This window comes from Mobula hypostoma, chromosome 18 (genome assembly GCF_963921235.1).
Source record: "Mobula hypostoma chromosome 18, sMobHyp1.1, whole genome shotgun sequence".
Classification (NCBI taxonomy): domain Eukaryota; kingdom Metazoa; phylum Chordata; class Chondrichthyes; order Myliobatiformes; family Myliobatidae; genus Mobula; species Mobula hypostoma.
This window is the reverse complement of record NC_086114.1, coordinates 45,390,932-45,413,534: the sequence shown is the minus strand read 5'-3', so window position 1 is coordinate 45,413,534 and position 22,603 is coordinate 45,390,932. Positions and strand designations below refer to the sequence as shown.

The 22,603-nt window shown below is 41.1% G+C and overlaps 1 protein-coding gene across 1 annotated transcript in view; it reads left to right on the top strand.

The window, feature by feature from the left end:
- Positions 1-22,603, top strand: part of LOC134358503 (potassium/sodium hyperpolarization-activated cyclic nucleotide-gated channel 3-like) — a 531,682-nt gene that overhangs the window by 411,670 nt on the left and 97,409 nt on the right. The window contains exons 5-6 of the mRNA XM_063070795.1: positions 16,772-16,918; positions 21,201-21,441. Of these exons, the coding sequence (XP_062926865.1) occupies positions 16,772-16,918; positions 21,201-21,441 (388 nt within the window). The remainder of the gene's footprint in view (positions 1-16,771; positions 16,919-21,200; positions 21,442-22,603) is intronic.

Genomic DNA, 22,603 nt, shown 5'->3' with positions numbered 1-22,603 from the left:
TTGGTATGGCAACTGCTCTGTATATGATTGTAAGAAACTGTAGAGAACTGTGAGCACAGCTCAACATATCTCTGAATCCACCCTCCCCTCCATAGTCTGTCTGTACTTCGTACTGCTTCAGTAAATCAGCCAGCATAATCAAAGACTTCACCCCTTATGGGCATTTTCTTTCCTTCTCTCTTTCATCAGGCAGAAGATACAAATGCCTGAAAGTACATACCACCAACTTCAAGGACAGCCCTACCTCATTGTTGTAAGACTATTAAATAGTCTATTAAATAGTTCCCTAGTATGATAAATTGGACTCTTGACCACACAATGTGCCTCATTATGATCTTGCACCTTATTGTTTACCCGCACAGCACATTCTGTAGCTGTTATTTTGCATTTTGATATTGTTTTACTTTCCTCTGCCTCAAAGCACTCAATCTACCTAATGATTTGATCTGTATGAACAGTATGCAAGACAAACTTTTCACTGTATTGTTGTATATGTGATAATAAACCAATTCCATCCTAATGAAAGTTGCAGCCGGGGTCTCTGATGCAAACAGTGCATTTCACTGCATATTTTGATGTTTCAATGGACATGGGCCAAATAAAGTTAGTACTTCTTTAAAAGTATGCTTCCTTGAACCATTTCCCTCTTTGGATGGAGATGCTGTGCACATTTTTGGCAAAATGCTAATGACACTAATTTCTGTGTACAATTTACACAACGGAAAATAGGAATGGACAACAAGAGAAACTGGGCTGCTTGGCTAATGGCAAATGAAGTTCAGTGCAGGGAAGTGTGCAGAGTTGGGAAAAAATGAAGAGAAACAACACGGATAAAAGGGATAGTTTTAAAAGTGATGCAATGATCATTGAAGGTGATAAAACAACAATGAACAATATGGATCCAAGAGACTGTTAGGCATTTTAAACCTCCATAAGAATTAGCACAAGTGGAGAACTGTGTCTATTTATGTTCACTGCACTTGATGGGAATGTTTTAAAATGGGATTTATTGAAATTGTTCCACTTGGGCGGAGAGTCATTAAGATCTGTGTGTTCTCCTTAGAGCAGAGAAGGTTAAGAGGGATTAGATAAAGTATTTAATACCTTGGGAACATGGCTATTGAATTGGAAACAAGAGAGCTCACCTACCCAACAAGCACCACATGACAAGTACAAAGTAGGTTAGGTAAAAAAAAATCATTGTTGTTAAAAACTTGTCTTAGTGACTTCATCTACTGCATGTGTTATATTTTTGACTTTGTTGACCTGTAAAATAATCTGAGGCAGTGTGAAGAAAGGAACAATTGTTTAACATTTGGAATAGTTTGACTCATGAATTTGTAGAGTGATGGAGGACAGGACAGACCTTTCATTCCATGCTGACCATCAGTATCTATTTTTAATTCAGTCCGACCATAATCTATTTTTTTTAATCTGCATGCATTTTCATCAACTCCCCCATTCATCTATATGATAGGTGCAATTTAGCATGGCAAATTAACATATTGACCTGCACATTTTTGGGATCTGTGAGGAACTGGAGTTAGTTTATTTTTAGACCATAAGACCACAATACATTGGGTCAAATGGTCTAATTCTGCTCCATCAAGTCTGCTCTGACATTTGATCATTGCTGATCCATTTCCCTTTCAACCCCATTCTTCTGTCTTCTCTCCGTAACCTTTCACGCCCTGACTTATCAAGAATCTATCAACCTTCATCTTAAATACACTCAACGACCTGGCTTCCAGAGCTACCCATGGCAACGAATTGCATAGACACACCACCCTCTGGCTGAAGAAATTCCTCAGCTTCATTTCAAATGGACAATCTATTCTGAGAGTGGGCCCTCTGGTTGTAGACTCACCCACTGTAGGAATCACCTTCTCCACATCCACTCTATCCAGGGCTTTCAATATTCAATAGGTCTCAATGAGATCCTCCTCATTCTTCTAAATTCCAGCGAGTACTGGCCCAGAGCCATCAAACACTCCTCATGAGAAGCCTTTCAATCCCAGAATCATTTTTTGTGAATCTCCTTTGAACCCTCTCCAATGTCAACATATCCTTTCTTAGATAAAGAGCCCCAAAACTGCTCACAATAATCCCAAGTTAGCAATTATTATCACAAGTACCAAGATACAGTGAAAAGCTCATCTTGCATAATATTGAAGTAGATCAGATCACTACATAGTGCACTGAGGTAGAACAAGGTAAAACATGGCCTACTTTTGTTTTTTTAATGCTTTAACACAGTAACACTGTAGAATAAAGTAACAACTGCAAGAGAAAGCAGTGCAGGTAAGCATTAAGGTGCAAAATCATAATGAGGAGCATTATGAAGTCAAGAGTCAAATTTAACACACACACCTCATTTCACTGGATGTACATGTGACACAGAGTTAATCTTTCTAGTCTATCTCTATCACAAGTGTGTAAGGCAGGGATTGGGGAAGGGGGTAGAATGGGGGACATGGTTGTTCTATTTTAGGTTTGAGAAGTGCTATTGAAAAAGTCTTGCAACCCATTTTGGCGCAATTATTTTAAGTTAAGTAGTCATAGCCATTTAATATCTGAAAGAATAATGCAGCAGGGTATTTTGAAACACCCTTGTTTAATGAGTAAATGTGGAAGCAATTTATTAAACTGAGAACATAACCTGTAATGGTATATCTATACCAGTCAATCATTTTTGGGTGGTACACAGAAAATGTTGGGGAACTCAGCAGGTCAGGCAACATCTATGGAGGGAAATGAACAGTCGATATTTTGGGGCCAAGACCTTTCATTGGAATGGAAAGGAAGGCTGACCTGATGCTAGAATAAAAAGGGAAGAGGTTTGGTGCTATGTTACACCAAACATAGCATTTAGTCTGATGGCCAAAAAGCTCGATTTTGGTTTCATCAGACCATAGAACCTTCTTCCAGATGACTTCAGGGTCTCCCACATTCCTTCTGGCAAACTCTAGCTGAGATTTCATCTAAGTTTTTTTCAGCAGTGGCTTTCTCTTTGCCGCTCTCCCATAAAGCTGTGGCTGGTGAAGCACCTGGGCAATAGTTGTATGCGCAGTCTCTCCCATCTCAGCCACTGAAGCTTTCAACTCCTCCAGAGTTATCATGGGTCTCTTGGTGGCCTCCCTCTCTAGTCCCTTTCTTGCATTGTCACTCAGTTTTTGAGGATTACCTACCCTAGGGAGATTTACAGCTGTGCCATATTATTTCCATTTCTTGATTGACTTAACTTACTCCAAGGGACATTCAATGACATGGAAATTTTCTTGTATCCATCTCCTGCTTGTTTTTCAATAACCTTTTTGCAGAGTTGCTTGGAGTGTTCTTTTGTCTTCATGGTGTAGTTTTTGCTAGGATTCTCACTCACCAGCAATTGGACCTTCCAGATACCAGTGTAACTACACTCAGTTGAAACACCTTGACTGCATGCAGGTGATCTAATTATGTGACTTCTGAAACTAATTGGCTGCACCAGTGATGATTTGGTGTGTCATATTAAAGGAGGTGAATACTTCTGCAATCAATTATTTTGTGTTTTATATTTGTAATTAATTTAGTTCACTTTGTAGAGGTGTGTTTTCACTTTAACATGAAAGGGTCTTTTTTCTGTTGATCAGTCTCAAAAGAATCCACTGTGATTCAATGTTATAAAACAATAAAACATGAAAACTTCCAAAGTGGTTGAATACTTTTTGTAGGCACTGTATCAACTCCTGCATGAAAAGTGACTAGGATCCGCTCCAATTTGCCTACTGAAGCAACAGGTCCACAACATTTGCCATCTTATTGGCTCTTCACTCAACTCTGGACAGCAAAGAAGCATACATCAGGGTTCTCTTTATCGACTACAGCACTGCATTCAATATCATCGTCCCCTTAAAACTAATCAATAAACTTCAAGACCTTAGCCTCAATACCTCCTTGTTCAGTTGGATCCTTGATTTTCTCAGTTGGAGACCTCAGTCAGTTTGGATTGGCAACAACGTCTCCTCCACAATCTCCATCAGCAGAGGTGCACCACAGGACTGTATGCTTAGCCTCTGCTCTAATCACTTCACATGTATGGTTCTCTGGTTAAATCCAGCTCCAATGCCATATTCAAGAAGCTGACAACACCACTGTCATAGGCTGAATCAAAGTTAGTGACAAATCAGCATATAGGAGGGAGATTAAAAATCTGGCTGAGTAGTGTCACAACAACAACTTCTTACTCAGAATCAAGAGGTTGATTATTGACTTCAGGAGGACAAAGCCAGAGGTCCATGAGCCAGTTCTATTCGGAGGATAAGAGGTGGAGAGAGTCAGCAACTTTAAATTCTTTGGTGTTATCATTTCAGAGGACCATCCTGGGCTCAACACTTAAGTGCATTATGAAAAAAAGCATAGCAGTGCCAGTACTTCCGTATGATTTTGCGAAGATATGGCATGACATCAGAAACTTTGACAAGCCTCTTTAGATGTGTTGTGGAGAGTTTACTGATTGGCTGCTACGGAAATACAAATGTCCTTAAACGGAAAATCCTACAAAAAGTACTGGTTATGGCCCAGTCCATCACAGGTAAAGCCTTCCCCACCACTGACCACATCTACACGAAGTATTGTCACAGGAAAGCAGCTTCCTTCTCACTGCTGCCAAGAAGAAAGCCTCAGGACTCACACCACCAGGTACAGGAACAGTTATTTTCCCTCAATCATCAGGCTTTTGAACCAAAGGGAATAACTTCACTCAACTTCACTTGCCCCATCATGAAATATTCCCCAATCTACGGACTCACTTTCAACGACTCCTCATCTCACGTCTCGATATTTATTGCTTATTTATTATTATTATTTCTTTATTTTTGTATTTTCACAGTTTGTTATCTTTTACACTCTGGTTGAATGGCCACGTTGGTGCGATTTCTCATTGATTCTATTACGGTTGTTGTTCTGTTACGGATTTGTTGAGCATGCCTTCAGGAAAATGAATCTGAGGGTTGTAAATGGTGACATTTGCAGTATGTACTTAGATAATAAACTTACCTTGAACTTTGATCTATATGTTTTAAATTGATTTTAAGTTTATGTTTGTACATGTGAGTGTGTGTGTCCTGCCAACATATGGGTGTTTGTGTCTTTGTGTGTGTAAGTGGATGTTTGTGTCAGGGTGTGTGTCTATGTGTGTGTGCATGGTTACATGTCTGCTTGTGTGGCAGCTTAGAGTGTGCACATGTGTGACAGAGTATGTGGGGGGGAGGGGAATGGGGGTGTGTGTGAGACAGTGTGTGTGTGTGTGTGGGGAGGGGGAATGGGGTATGTGGCTGTGTGTGTGCCAAGGTATGAATGAGTGCATATCTGTGTGTTTGTGTGTGTATGAGAGATGGTGCGGTGGAGTTGTTGGTCATGTATCAGGGTGTACGCCTGTATGACAGTGGGTGTGGCAGGGTGTATGTAGCTGTGTGTGTGTGCTTTGAAACACTCCTGGCATCAAGCACCATTAACCCAATGTTCACTGACCTACAGTAGTATCATTTAAGGAACACCTCAGCTGGAAAATCAGAAGTTTATTTTCAAATCCATCAATTCACTCATCCTTCTTGAGTTCTTCAGTCTTCTTCATTCCATAACCATTGGCATCTATGATTCTCAAGATCTGGTCCCTTGGTCATTCCCAACATTCGTTAACCCACCATCAGAAGCCCTTCCATCAGCTAATTAGACCCTCTGAATTCCGGAATCCCATCCCTAAATCTTGCTCTCTCTCTGCCTCCCTGTCCTCCATAAACCCACCTCTTGTCCACTCTTTTGGGCATTTGCCAAGATAATGTTGTTGTCAAGAAATTCTCAATTGCAAATGTAACGTTTTGCAAATAATCCTTTCTGGTTCATTAAAATATTGATTTTTTTCCAATCCACTGAGAAAATCACTTGAGGCCTCCCATCACTACACTATTCTCAGATGTACCGTGGAGAACCTTCCAACTCGTTGCATCATCGCCCGGTAGGGAGGGGTCACTGCAGAAGATCAGGAAAAAAATGACAGAGGGTTGCGAACTCTTCCAGCTCCATCACGGGCACTAAACTCCCCAGCATCGAGGACATTTTCAAAATGCGATGACTCAAAAAGGCAGCTGTCATTAAGGACTCCCATCATCCAGGACATGCCCTGTTCTCATTGCTACCATCAGAGAGGAGGTACAGGAGGCTGAAGACACACACTCAGAGTTTTAGGAATAGCTACTTCCCCTCCACCATCAGGTTTCTGAACAGGCAATGAACCAATCCTTGAGCACTACCTCACTGTTTTTTTCTCCTTTTGCACCACTTATTTAATTTAATTATTAATATATATTTTATTGTAATTTATAGTATTGTTATGTATTGCATGTAGTGCTGCTGCAAAGCAACAAATTTCATGATATATGTTGGTGATTTTAAACCGGATTCTGAGTAACACACACACAGATGTTCTCTTTACATCTGCCTGTTGCGTCCACTACCATCAGTGACTGCAGATAAAGGCACAACAGATCTGACAATAGGTCCCGCTATCTGCCTGCATCCAAGGTCTAAAAACTTTGTTATTTCTGTCCTCCCAGACTGTTGTCTAACAGTGAAGAGGCATCTTTATCTTAGCTGCTGAATGTGTAATTGTCTCATACTTCTCTGTAGAGACTGAATAAAATGGAGAGGCTAAGCAGGATATTGCAGGAGATCCAAACTTTTTATACATTGTATCATTGGATGATCACCATGGGAGCCACATGTAAAATTTGAAGCTTTCTTCTTGTTACTTTGCAGCCACCTGTGAGTACTGTTCCTGACATATTTAGGTGCTCCGATTTAAGACACATTGTATCCTCTGGAGTGCTAACAATATCAGGGCTTTACAAACCTCTTGGCAAACAGAATTATACAAAAGTCGAACGAGAAATAAGAAGAGCTTTGGAATAGCAGCCCAGACCCTGAGAGCTTGGAGGAAGAGTTAAGATCTGAGGCCTGGAACAAATGCCTCCAAGTTCTTGGTTTAGTCATTACAGAAGCACCAGTGGGTTCAATGCTGAGCTCAGGGACAATGGGCTAGCCTAATACAGTGGTTCCCAAACTTTTTTGGGTTACTGCTCCCTTGGCTGCCCGAGCACATTCCCAGCATCTTCTTCTCACTTTCTGGCTATTACATAAAAACTATAAAGAATTTTGATTTATGATACCTGGTGAAGGAAAGTAAGAACTGCAAATTCAAAGTAGTGATAAATAATTGCAAAAAATATTCAAATCTACTTAAAGCTAGAAATAAAATTATTATTTTTTTAATTACAGTAAAATCAATTTTCTTCAACAATTTTAGAGCGTACATTAATAGCTCTAATATTCACTACTGCATTGCTTTTTCACCTTTCGATGAGAATAATGGGCTTGGTGCAGTGATATCAGCTTCTTAACATCAGGCTGAATGTCACTCAGAAGGAGTCTCCGATCCCCAAGTTCAGTAATTTGCAGTCTGTTTCATTGTTTTGAAAGAATTTGGGCGATTGCACTAAAACCGCACTCCACTAAATACGATATTGGAAAAGCAATAAAGAGCATTTTGACATTTTTCCACTGTGCAGGATAGCGTTCAGAGATTTATTTCTGTCTTTATATGATTTTTTGAATCCTGGCATCAGCTTCAAGTCATTTTGAAGCAAGATCGGTTCTTCCTCCATCCTTCCTGTTAATTCCTCTTTACAAATGTTCAGGAATGGATTTATCACCCGATCTAGAATTTAGATCAAGAAAAGATCCTGAAATTTCTCTGACATGTTTTTAGTCAGCTCACCCAGGTGGACAGAGTATACTTGAAGATAACCATCTGGTGTTCTTTCTTTCTCTTCCAACTCAGAAAGGCTTGGAAACTGGAAAACGTCACAATGGCCAATGTTGCACTTAATTACAGTTAACTTGGACAGAAATGTGGAGGCAACTAATTTGATTTTGATCCTTACAATTGAAGATTGATTTCATTTAACTTTGTGAATAATTGTGAGAAATGAGCAATATCATGCCTGATATTCTTGAGTTGATTACTGAATGAAGAATTCAAGTTTTCAAAGAATTTTATCGCAGTTTCAAAAAGCACATAGAAGCGTCCTTCTGAGAGCCATCTGACTTCTGTGTGCACCATTCTCAATACAAAACTCTCGAAATAGTCAAGAATTGAAAGCATGGGACTTGATTTTATCTACTACTGTAGCAACAGTGTTTAATGATTTGTGCAGCCAATCACTTAGGTTTATTCTGACAAGATGTTGTCTGTGAAATACATAGTGAATGGTAGGAATGGCAGCTATGTTAGATACACCTTTTCTCAAGAAAGTAATGACCCCATGGTGGTGTCCTGTCATTGATGATGCCCCATCTGTTGCACAAGCAAGAATGTTGGAGGGCAGAATGTCCTCTTTGAAAAATTGCTCAGTAGAATAATAAGGTGGGAGAAGGGAGGGAGTACAAGCTGGCAGGTGATAGATGGGACCAGGTGAGTGAGAAGGTGGAAGGGTGTGGAAGGAAGAATGAAGTAAGAAGCTGGGAGGAAAAGGGTAAAAAAGGTAAAGGTAAACCTTAAACTGCCCAAAATATTGACTCCCCCTTCATATATGTTTCTAGTCCCCATTCAAATAACAACTCTTGAACCATGATTTCAACTTTTATGAAATGAGCATAACCAAGAAGCAAAGGTTCGTTGCCTGGCAAAATTGACTCAATTCTGTTGCTTGAAGTATTTTCCACATTCACAGAATTTAATCATTTTGTCTTTGAACAAAGTTGACATTAAGCAGAGTCACTTTAGTTATTTGGTCTGGTCACTAATGCAAAACCATACTTAGAGCTTCCCTTACTGCTAACAAAATTGGTTCTTCTCCATTTGTATGGGAATTTCCAGATTTAGCATGAGCAATGAAATAATGTACAAAGCACACAAGCATCACTGTTTTGTTGTGGTGCTGGCAAACATGTTTTGAAGTGTTTTCTGTTTCTGAAAGTTTTCACAAAATGACTGAAAATAAGCCAAATTCTTGTTTGTTTTATCAGAGTGTATTCTATTGAAATGATCAAGGTGCTAGGACGGTTTCATTGCCTCAATTGAAAAATCTTTTTCACACTACAGACACATTGGCTGCTGTTGGTTACTTAGTGCTGGTATAAAAACATATTTCAGATACTCCACTCTATACAGTCTATATTTCTTTTTCATTTGGCCTGCTTCTGCAATTTTTATTATGGATTAACGACCGCAGCAAAAGGCCTATTGTTTAAGTCCAACATCAAGCACTGTGATCAGTAAAGAGGAAAGTTATGATGTCATCATAGTTCAAGCAAAACTTGACTCTGCCTGAAGGTACATAAAGTGGGGCAGCAATATCTCGGTTGGGACATTGGCCAGAGAAGTGTGGTCAAGAACATTCAAAAGAGCAGGTTATGATGTTTACCTCATTGAACACCATACCCTAATACACAGGAACTGCTTCACTGAGTAATTAGAGTATGGGAATTGTACTAGTTAACACTGTACGGCAATAGTGCGTGGGGCCAGGCCTGGAAATAACACAATTTCTTCAGTCCAGATTTCTCATGATATGCCAAATACAGAAGTGTTAAATTGCTTTTCAACAACACTTTGGGAAGCGGTCTATTGTATTTGCGGTTGAATTCCACCCCTCCCTCTCCCCACATTTTCTAGATATATTGGCTGCACGTGCTTATGCAGAACACAGTAAAACCTGGCTGCAGCTAGCCTGGTAAAAATCAGCATGGAACAGCCCCATACTTTGCAAAGGGACGTGTCCTATTCTTTCATGCCTGACCATGGACTCCTGTACTGTGACAATGAGGCCAAACTCAGGTTGGAGGAACAACACCTCGTATTCTCCCTGGGTAGCTTCTAACCTTATAGCATGAATGATTTATCTAATATCTGGTAATCACTCCCATTCCCCCTTCTTTCATTTTCCATTTCCCATACTGGTTATCCACTCACACCGTCTTTTCTCCTCAGTTGCCCATCACCTCCCTCTAGTTCCCCTCCTCCTTCCCTTTCTTCCATGACTCACTGTGCTCTCCTATTAGATTCCCCTTTATTCAGCCATTTATCTTTTCCACATTTCACCTCCCAGCTTCTTACTTCACCCCTCTCATTTCCCACTCACCTGGTCTCATCTATTACCTGCCAGTTTGTACTCCTCTTCCACTTTTCACCTCCCACCTTATTACTTTGGCTTCTTCCCCTTTCCTTTCCAGTACCGATCAAGGGTCTTGGCCCAAGATGTTGACTGTTTATTCCCCTCCATCCATACTGCCTGACTTAATGAGTTCCTCCAGTATATTGTGTGTGTTGTTCAAGATTTCCAACATCAGCACAATCTCTTTAGTTTACCAGAAGTGGAATATTTATGTGGGAGCATGTAATAGTAGGGAATTTGAATAACTCTCTAAGGAAGTGGTGTATGCACTGAATTGGTTCGTTATGTGCTGTGTTGTATGACGTAGCTGATCTTTCCACCATCCACCACCTGCTCGCATGGTTTCATGTGACCCTGATAGAGGGTAACCTGCAGGCTAGTGGAGGGAAAAAGCGCCTTACACCTCCTTTGGTAGAGACATACCTTCACCTGCCACTCAATGCAGTGAATAGGGTCATTTAATGACACTTCATCATTTGATCTACAGGACATTCATTTGATCTTAGCCTTTAGGAGAGTGAGGGGTGATCTTAGAGATGTATGTCTTTTGTCTAGGGTTTAGGAATCTAAAACTAGAGAGTATAGTTTAAGGTAAAGGGAAGAGATATTTAATAGGAACTTAAGGGGGAACTTCTTCACCCAGAGTTTGGTCCTTATATGGAATGAGCTGCCAGAGGAAGTGATTGAAGCAGGTATAACAGCAACATTTAAAAGACACTTGAACTGTTAATTGGATAGGGATGGTTTAGAGCAGAGGTTCGCAACCTGCGGTCCATGGATCCCTTGCTTAATGATATTGGCCCATGGCATTAAAAAAAAGGTTGGGAACTCCTGGTTTAGAGGGATATGGGTCAAATGTGGACAAATGGGACATCAACATGGACCAGTTGGGCTAAAGGGCCGATTCGTTGAGGGAATATCAACTAATCCCTCTTCTGGACATGAATATATGAATTAATAGCAGGGAGTTTATCACTCAAACCCATTCTACTATTCAATAAAGCCATGGACAATCTGATGGCTTCCACATCCACTCATTATAACTACCACCTATTTGCTTCTCAAGAGTATATCTACCTTTGCCTTAAAGGTCATTGCTTCCATTACTCTATGAGGAAAGGCATTCCAATATTATTATTATTATTAGTCCTGACGAAGGGTCTCGGCCTGATACGTCGACTGTGCTTCTTCCTATGGATGCTGTTTGGCCTGCTGCATTCCACCAACAGTTTGTGTGTGTTGCTTGCATTCCAATAAGTTCCCTTGGGGAAAATAAAATCATGTAATCTGAAACTCATTTCCAGAGGGGAATCTCTTACACCAAAGCAGTGTCCCTTGTGCTAGATTTTTTTTCTAGAAGTAACACTCCTCGCCCACCACGTCGGACAGTCATTGAATTGAATTGACTTTATTACTTACATCCTTCATATACATGAGGAATAAAAACCTTTACGTTATGTCTCCGTCTAAATGTGCAATGTGCAATTTGTGGTCATTTATAATAAATAGTATGTGCAACAGGACAGTCAATATAACATAGAAATACAGTTGTGTCAGCATGAATTAATCAGTGATGGCCTAGTGGAAGAAGCTGTCCCAGAGCCTGTTGTTCCTGGCTTTTATGCTGCAGTACCTTTTCCCAGATGGTAGCAGCTGGAACAGTTTGTGGTTGGGGTGACTCAGGTCCCCAATGATCCTTTGGGCCCTTTTTACACACCTGTCTTTGTAAATGTCCTGAATAGTGGGATGTTCACATCTATAGAGCAAAGTGAAGTATAAAGGAACTTCCTTGTTTTGTGGGAATACCTTAAAAGTCATTCCTGGACAAATATAATTTGCTTAACACAAATTATACCTGTGTGGAATAATTATATGTATAATTTATTTTCTGTGTGTTGTTTGTACTTACACACCAGTGTTGTGGCTGCAACCAAGTTTTTCATTGCATCTGTATCTCACGGTATCTGTGCATTTAATAATAAACTCAAAGTGATGGGTCAGATTGAATTGGATCTTTCAAGTCTGAATCGGATAAATGTTTGTGGGCAAATAATTTGCAAATGTATGGGAAAAATGTGGGAATGAATGAACTTTTGTGCTTTTATAACTTTTATCTTACATTAATATAATGGTTATAATAACAGTCTGGCAGCCAGAATTCTGGAGCATTGATCTGGGCACATCAGTTTGATTCTTTACATGGAAAATAGGGAGTTTAAATTTGTATAATTCAATATTAAATTTGAGGCAAATAATACAAAGAATTGTTATATATTAAAAAAAACACGTGGCTCCTTAGTGTTCTTCGGAGAAGGGAACTTGTCACCTTTGGACTACCTGGCCTACTTGTGACTCCAGAACCAATGGTTGGAGCAGCACGACTGCCTCAGATCCTGATTGGATAATTAAATAGGTTTGGATGTTGCCATCACCTTCCCCATTAGTGAATGAATTTAATAAATGCTCTTTAATTGCTCCTTGAGCCAAAGGAATGCTGAACCACTTCAGAGGGCAATTGAGAGTCAAACCATCTTGGCAGGTCTGGAGCAGCAATCTACTGGAGGTTCTCAGCAGGTCAAGCAGTATGCATGGGAAGAAAGGAATCTTCAGTGTCTTAATTGAAACCAAGATGGTGCATCTGTGGAACAATTCCTTTCCTCCCACAGGTGCTGTCTGAGCCACTGAGTTCCCCTAGCAGATTGCTTTCTGCTCCAAATTCCATCATCTGCATTACCTTGTGTCTCCATTGATGAGTCTGGAGTTGCTTATAATGCAGACTGGCTGAGGACAACAGATTTCGTCCCCCAACAAGTGAACCAGATGAGCTTTTACAACAGCCCACTCATTTCTATTCTAAAACCTGAGTTTCAGAGAAGGAAGCAATTTTGTTCTGATCAGAAGCTGCCTGAGCCATCTGTGCTAAGCTAATGAAGCACTTAAACTCTCTGCAGCCTTAAGATTTCCCCAGCAGCGTCAGGAAATAATACTGTGAATCACGACTTGCAAATGTGTGCTTTTTCTTGAGGCTGCGTGTCTCCGCAATGCTCCCAGTGTCCAGCAAAGCTGCAGCTGCGACTTCTGCCCAGCAAACTAGCTGGGACAATTTTTATCCCTTTTTAAATTTATTTAGAAATACAGTATGGTAGCAGGTCCTTCTGACCCAATGAGCCCATGTTGCTCAATTGCACACATGTGGCCAACTAATCTACTAACTCATATGTTCAAAGTTGGAAGTTCAAAGCAAGTTTATTATCTAAGTACTTACTTGTTACCATGTACAACCCTGGGATTCATTTTCCTGCAGGCATTCATAATAGAACAAAGAAATACAATAGAATCAATGAAAAACTACATAAAAACAAAGAATGACAAATAGTCAATATGCAAAAGGGGACAAACTGTGAAAATAAATAAATAAATGCTGAGAACATGAATTGTAGAGTCCCTGGAAGTTAGTCGCTTGTTTATAGAATCAGTTCAGAGTTGAAGTGAGTGAAATTATCCATACTAGTTCCGGAGCCTGTTGGTGGTAGGGTAATAATTGTTCCTGAACCTGGCAGGGTGGGACCTAAGGCTTTTGTTCCACCTTCCATCGGGCAGCAGCAAAAAGAGAAAAGTGGGCGTCTTTAATGATGGATGCTGATTCCTTCCGCTAGCTCCCCTTTCAGATGTGCTCTGTGATGGGGAGGGCTTTGCCTATGGAGGGATGTGATGTGTCTATTGAAGGAAAGCCACATGGGCATGGGAAGAATGTACAATCTCCTTACAGGTGGTGGAACTGAACCCGACTTGCTTTTCATTGTACTCAGATGTGCAGACATTAGCACCCAAGAGAACCTGCAATATAAATGTGGTCATTACAAAGTGCTCAATGATACTGGCTGTTGGATTTCCATGTGTTGATTGCATGGTTCACACAGTTCGGTTATACAGCAACCTCACTGCAGCTGCACTGGGCACACCATGAACCAACAGCGAATTTAAATGCTTTGCAGAACAAGATGCTGGACAATCTCAACAGGTCAGGCAAAATCTGTGGGGGAAATAGGCTGTCGGCATTTTGAGTGAAGACTACTCAACTGGCCTGAAAGATAGAGGGGAGAGAGCTGGTATAGAGAGGTGGAGGAAAGGGATGGAGCAAGAGCTGACGGGTGATGGGTGGATCCAGGTGAGGAAGGGTGACAGACAGATGGAGGAGGGAAGACAGGAGATAGTGACAGAGGCTGGGAGGTCATAGTTGGAGGCAACAAAGGCCTGAAGATGATGAAATCTGATAGGGGAGGAAGATGGGGCATGGAATTGAGTGAGGGAGATGGAAGCAGTGGGGGAAGAGAAGCAGTGGGAGAAGTGTGTGGGTGATGGGCAGATCGACGAGGTGGAGGAGGGAAAAGAAACAGTGTGATGGGGTGGATGGAATGAGCGTAGGAGAAACTGGAGGAAAGAGAAAAGGGACAGAGGGGGAGCAGTTTACTTGAAATTTGAAAATTCAATATTTATGCCATCAGGTTGCAGACTCCCAAGAAGAATATGAGATGCTGCTCTCTTTCCTCTTCACCAGTTCTTTCTCTTCTGTTTACCATTTTATACTGGTTATTTTCCCTCTGCCTTCAAGTTCAGATGAAGGATCTCAACCTGAAACATCGATTGTCCATTTCCAAAGATGCTGGCAGACCCACTGGGTTTCTTCAGCAGTTGATTACTCCAGCTTCCAGCACCTGCTGTCTCATATGTCTTGAGTTTAAATGCTTTCTTTGCTTGGCATAAATAACTTATCCAAATTCAAAATGTCTGACCCTCCATTTCATAGATTATAATATTGAGGGATAATAATTTTAAGGGCTGCATAGAAAGTCAAATATTGGGACTGAATAGGGAGCTAGACAAGACTTAATGGACTTAATTGAATTACCTTCGCCATTGCCACAGAGGGCTGTGGCCAGGTCACTTGGTACATTTAAAGTGGAGGTTGATAGGTTCTTGATTAATAAGGATGAGAAGGCAGAAGAATGTAGTTGGGAGGGATGATGGAATGGCAGAGCAGGCTCAATGGGCCGAATGGCCTAATTCTGCTCCTATATCTTATGACGGAGCAGGTGCATGTTAATCAAAAGGGCAGCGCTGTGTCGGAGCGGGTAGAACTGCTGCCACACAGCCCTGGCAGCTGGGTTTATCGTGATCTCTAGCACTGCCTGTGTGGAGTTCGCACTCTCTCAGCGACACCATGTGGACTTTGCTCCAGGTGCTCCAGTTTCCTTCCATATCCCTAAGACTTAAGCCTTGGTAAACTAATTGGCCGCTGTGAAATTTGCCCCTGGTATAGGTGGATGGTAGGATTTATGAGAATGTGGAGAGTCTGGGGACAATAAGAGGGCACTAGGGATTTAGTATGAGCTAGCATGTTCACAACAGATGAGTTGGCTGCAACAAGCAATGTGCTGGAAGAACTCAGCAGTCAAGCGGTATCTGTGGGAGTGAAGGAATTACCAATGCTTCAGGTTAAGACCCTGCCTCCAGTTTAAATTCAGGAGAGGGGAGATAGCCAGTATGAAGAGGAGAAGGAGAGAGGCCAGATGTAATTGGTGGTATGAGTGGTGGGGTGTGAAGTGGTCACTGTTTAAACTGTGGAAAAATGGAAAATATGAAATAGCAGCAGCGAAGGGAATTACTCAGCCGTCAGACCTAAGCCTGCTCTGTGTACTGCACAACCAAACTGAGGTAATGCTGAAAGGGAAATGATGGCCATATAGAAGGAGCCAGGCTGTGAGAGACACAGTTCACATTCCCAGTAGAATTCAGCATAGAACACAGAACAGTACAGCACAGGAACAGGCCCACAATGTCACACTGGACATGATGCTAAACTGAAACTAATGTCTTATGTCTGTCTGTGATCCATATCCTTCTTCTCCCTGAATATTCATGTGTCTACCTAAACACCATTATCACCACTACACCTGCAGCATACTTCAGACACCTATCACTCTCAGTATAAAAGAAATCTTGCCCTATACATCTCTTTTAAATGTTCTCTCCTTCACATTAAATGTATATCCTCTAGAATTTGACATTTTCGCCCTGGGAGGAAGATTCTGACTACCTACTCTATGATTTTAAAACCTTCTATCAGGTCACCCCTCAACCTGTGATGGTCCAGAGAAAACAGCCCAGGTTTCTTCAACCTCTCCTTGTGATTCTAATCCAGACAGCATTTTGCAAAATCTCTTCTTCATCCATTCCAAAGCCTCCACATACTTCCTGTAATGGGATGACCAGAATTGCACATAACACTCCCAAGTGTGGCCCAACTGATGTTTTATATACTGTAACTATAATATGACTTCCTGACTCTTATACCCTGTGGTGTTTTGTTTGGGGTGGAGTTACAGGTTCTGCGATTGCATGTAATAGGTTATGACCTTAAGCCATTGACTCTTCTGATGCTTGTCCTGCCACATCGGATGTGGGCAAGATTCCAAGTACAATGGACAGGCCATGAGTCATCGCCATGTTTAATCAATTATATTCACCCTTCAGTAACTTCTCTTTTATCCTTCTCTCTGCAGTACAAACAGGTGGAGCAGTACATGTCCTTCCACAAGCTGCCAGCTGACATGCGCCAGAGAATCCATGATTACTATGAGCATCGTTTCCAGGGCAAGATGTTTGACGAGGAGAGTATACTTGGGGAACTGAGTGAGCCTCTCCGTGAGGTGAGGTACAAACTTTGCTGGTGCAGCCTTGACTTTTCTCACCCAGAATATCATGTAGTATTTTCAGCCAATCTGTACCACACCCCATTGATTTTTCTCTTCTAAGTCCATTGTATGAGTAGCTTGAGAAGCTGACAAGTAAGAGCAGTCCATCTGTCATTGGTAACATTGTTCTTTCACTGGGGCAATGGAAACCACATATAATCTGATTGTTACCATGCCGAGGCGAATTTGCCACCAAAAGTACACTGATCCATGGGTTAGTTAGTACTGACTGCCTCTGTGTTTCAACAGAGTTTAATTTCTGAGAACTGTTCATAAACTGAACTGTTTGTAAGTCCATCATAAAGAATAGTTTGTGGGAAAGGGTCACAGAAATGGTGGGATGAGGAGAGAAGGCACTGGACATACCTCATTCCCTCCTGGAGCCTCATAGGAACTAATAAATCCATCCCTATCTACCTCTCTAGTCTACCATAAATGCACCTTCATGTTTATGGGGTATCAATTAGTTGGGCATTTGCAACTTCAGGAGGAACTATGAGTTATTGGACTGGGCTACTGGTGCTGGTCATCTACATTGAAGAATCTGTCTTGGATCTATTGAAACTCAGTCCAAGTTACTTCTGATTCGAGCATACCCTGGTGCACACACTGACCAGCTATGCATGATCATCTTTTCATTATGGTATAGATGAACTGATTAGTGATAAAGCATAGTGAAAGCAGTCTAATCTCTGATCTGATGGTGAGGACAATATGAGTGAGGTTGATGTTCTGGAGCGTGTTGATATTAAGGGAGAGGAGATGTTGGAGTTGTTAAAATACATTAGGATGGATAAGTCCCCGGGGCCTGAAGGAATATTCCCCAGGCTGCTCCATGAGGCGAGGGAAGAGATTGCTGAGCCTCTGGCTAGGATCTTTATGTCCTTGTTGTCTACGGGAATGGTACCAGAGGATTGGAGGGAGGTGAATGTTGTCCCCTTGTTCAAAAAAGGTAGTAGGGATAGTCCGGGTAATTATAAACCAGTGAGCCTTATGTCTGTGGTGGGAAAGCTGTTGGAAAAGATTCTTAGAGATAGGATCTGTGGGCATTTAGAGAATCATGGTCTGATCAGGGACAGTCAGCATGGCTTTGCCTCACAGTTGCCTCACAGGTAGATAGGGTAGTTAAGAAAGCTTATGAGGTGTTAGCTTTCATAAGTGGAGGGATAGAGTTTAAGAGTCACGAGGTAATGATGCAGTTCTAAAAAACTCTGGTTAGGCCACACTTGGAGTACTGTGTCCAGTTCTAGTTGCCTCACTATAGGAAGGATGTGGAAGCATTGGAAAGGGTACAGAAGAGATTTACCAGGATGCTGCCTGGTTTAGAGAGTATGGATTATGATCAGAGATTAAGGGAGCTAGGGCTTTACTCTTTGGAGAGAAGGAGGATGAGAGGAGACATGATAGAGGTATACAAGATATTAAGAGGAATAGATAGAGTGGATAGCCAGAGCTTCTTCCCCAGGGCACCACTGCTCAATACAAGAGGACATGGCTTTAATGTAAGAGGTGGGAAATTCAAGGGGGATATTTGAGGAAGGTTTTTTACTCAGAGAGTGATTTGGTGTGTGGAATGCACTGCCTGAGTGAGTGGTGGAGGCAGGTACACTAGTGAAATTTAAGAGACTGCTAGACAGGTATATGGAGGAGTTTAAGGTGTGGGCTTATATGGGACGTAGGGTTTGAGGGTTAGTACAACATTGTGGGCCGAACGGCCTGTACTGTGCTGTACTATTCTATGTTCTATGTTCTTTGAAAATTATCCCAAAAAACTCAGGTGAATGCAAAGGGAATGGGTGTCAAAATAGGAAAATCTGAGACTTCTAGAGGGTAAAACTTACACAACCAAAGAGAGAGTGGCATTTAAAAGAATCTCTCCCTGCTTTAGAGTTCAAATAGGAGACTACTTACCTTTTCTTCATTAACCTTGATTTGTTTTGCTTGCTTTGGTCATTGTTAATGTAAGCAAAGGGACAGTTAGGTTGGGAGAATTTCTGAGCTCCTTGATTTTTTTCCAAAACTTAAAAAGCAGACAGTCCCTGATGTAAAAGTAATTCAGTCAGTCTATGAGATGCAGAGAGAACTTTCCTTGGATTGCATTCACCATCGAATACATCTACATTCAGCTAAGAGGAGGAGCTCAAGGTCAAGTAGAATGAAGCAATAGGATCAGGTTATCCTACTCTTGGTACTTGCTTCACTATTTAAATGACTGTGGCTGATTTTCTTTAACTGTAGTGCCATCTGCATGTACTTGATTTGCATATCATCCCAAAACATGGTCATTGTTTTCTAGAATGCACTCAATGAATCAATTTTCACAAACTGTTAGGGAGGGAATTCCAAAGATTTTATCTATTTATTTATTTAGAGATACAGTGCGGCCCTTATGACACCATGAGCCGCATCGCCCAGCAACCCACCTATTTAAACCTAAGCCTACTCACAGAACAATTCAGAATGACCTACTAACCAGTACATCTTTGGAACGTGGGAAGAAACCAGAACACCCAGAGGAAACCCATGTGTTCACGGGGAGGAGATACGAACTCCTTACAGACTGCATCGGAATTGACTCCCAAACTCCGATGCCACAAGCTGAAATAGTGTCACACTTACCGCTGTGCTACAGTGGCACCCAATTGAGTTCCTCTCTCTGGAGTGGTTAACTCATTTATTGAAACTACATCTACCTTGACACGCCCATAAGTGAGAAAAGAGATCAGCTTCAGAGACCACAGGTTCAGAATGCTTCATCTCTACTGACAGGACAATAGACCCTTCATGAAATCAGACTCATGAACCTTTCTGTACTTTCTCTATTACAAACAACATCCATATTGAGGGAGACCTGACCACCCAATATTCCAGCTGCCATCCCGAATGCCTTCTCAGGAGTGGTTTTATCATCCATGTTAGTTCTCAATATACGCTGTTCTTTTTATAACACAGTAGAAGATCCTTTGGTCCTGGGAGTCTGTGCCAGCTCTCAAAGCAACCCATCAACCCCATTTCCATAGCTTTGTCTCTGTAGCTCAGCGGAAGTGGTGGATGCAAGTTCAGTTTCAACTTTCAAGAAAAATTTGGATAGGTACGTGGACGAAAAGGGTACAGAGGGCTAAGTCCAGGTGTGGGTCGATGGGACTAGGATGAATAATAGCTTGTCATGGACTAGATAGGCTGGAGGTCTGTATCTGTGGCGCAGTGCTTAATGATTCTATGACTCTCTCTGGAGACGACTCTATGATTTTCCTGCCAAGCACCTACACAAGGAATGATTTATACCTCCTATCTAGTTACTAGCATATCTCTGTGATATGACAAAAAAAAGAAATGTTTTGGGGTTAAGGAAGACCTGCAAACTCCACAGAGACAGCACAGGAGGTCAGGAATAAACTAGTCAGCCAGAGCTGTTCAATCTGTCCCAGTTTTAATTGGTTCCTTTTTATCTGTCATGTTGATCTCATTTTAGTCCAGAACATTAATGCACTTTCTTGTAACAATGATGTATTTCATATCATCGAATGCCAACCAGATGGAGGCAGCTTCATGCAACCTTCTTCAAATGAATTACACCATTTGAAAATGAAAAAGCTTAAACCCCAGGTTTTTTTTTTAATTAAAAAGGCATGAGATAAATTTTTCCAAAATATTCAGCGGTTAACTCATGGAGTCCCATCTACTGCTGTGCCTCTGTGCTGCACTGTAACTTAAAAAAAAGGATTTGAATCATACATTTTTCCAGACTTTGTCTTTTACTGTTGTCCCATGTGTTGTAAAGAAAAGTTCAAAGTAAACTTATTATCATATCACCAAATACAACCCTGAGATTCATTTACCTGCAGGCATTCACAGCAAAATAAAGGTATACAACAGAATCAATGAATATTTACATAAAAGCAAAGACTGACAAACAACCAATGTGCTTAATAAATAAATAATACTGAGAACATGAGTTGTAAAGTTCTTGAAAGACAAACCATGCAACAAATAAAACACAAATAATTATAAATAAATAAACAAACAAACAAACAAACAAACAAATAAGTAAATAATACTGAGAACAGGAGTTGTACAGTTCTTTATTACTGGTCCCAAGAGTGAACTGGCTCTAGAATTAAGAGTTCTTTTGCAAACCATTAACGTACTCGAAAAATTCTTCCATCATTTGAGACTGTCGAGATCTTGCGTGTAAATGAGATTTAACTTTCTTTCTTTCTCTTCCTCGTTTTTGCAGGAAATCATTAACTTCAACTGCAGGAAGCTAGTGGCATCCATGCCTCTCTTTGCGAACGCAGATCCCAACTTCGTCACGTCCATGCTGACTAAACTGCTCTTTGAGGTCTTCCAGCCTGGGGATTATATCATCCGCGAGGGAACAATAGGAAAGAAGATGTACTTCATTCAGCATGGGCTCGTCAGTGTCCTTACAAAAGGCAATAAGGAGACCAAACTATCAGACGGTTCCTACTTTGGAGGTGAAAGTCTAATCATTTTATAGAGTCATCAAACCATAGAGATCAGGGCAACATGCTTTAAATCCCACTGAGTCCATACCTCATCCTATATTAATCCCATTTATTATTCTGCCCACATCCCATCAACTCCAATCAGATCTTACCACTTACCTGCTCAGTTGGGTTAATTTACAGTGGCTGCTTAACCTATCAAACTTCATGTGAGAGGAAACCATAGCACCTGGAAGAAACATATACGATCACTGGGAGAAAATGCAAGTTCCACGAATATGCCATCTGAGATCAGGAGTGAACTCAGGTCTCTGGTGCTGTGAGGCAGTGACTTTCATATTTACACTCCGTGTCCACTTTATTTGGTACTTCCAATACTTCATAAAGTTGCCACTGAGTGTATGTCCGTGGTTTCCTGCTGCTGCAGCTCATCCACTTCAGGGTTCACTGTGTTGTGCTCTTCTGCACACCACTGTTGTAACGTGTGGTTATTTGAGTTACTGTCACCTTCCTGTCAGCTTCAACCAGTCTAGCCTTTCTCCTCTGACCTCGCTCAATAACAAGGCATTTTCATCCACAAAACTGCCACTCACTGGATGTTTTTTATGTATTTCGTAACATTCTCTGTAAACTCTAGAGACTGTTGTGTGTGAAAATCCCAGGAGATCAGCAGTTTCTGAGATATTCAAACCACCCAGTCTGGCATCAACAATCATTCCACAGTCAAGGTCACTTAGATAACATTTCCTCCCCATTCTGATGTTTAGTGAACAACAACTGAGCCTCTTGACTATGTCTACGTGCTTTTATGCACTGAGTTGCTGACACATGCTTGGTTATTAGTTATTTGCATAAAGTTGTCACTGAGTACGTATATTATTTCATTTTTCTTAGGATCCAATGTATATGCTAGTAGATTGCTGTAAATTATCTCTTGGTATAGGTAAATGACAAAACATTTAGTTGATGAGTATGTGTGACAGAATAAATAGCCAATTAACCAACCAACTTACATATCTTTAGGAATCAGGATTGCTGTAAGATTTTCAACCCGAAACCTCAACAATTCCTTTCCTCCCACAAATGCTGCTCAACCAGCTGAACTAATTAAATAAGAAATCAAATGGCCAATCTCTTCCGCCTATGCCATGCCCCTATCTTTTCATTCTTA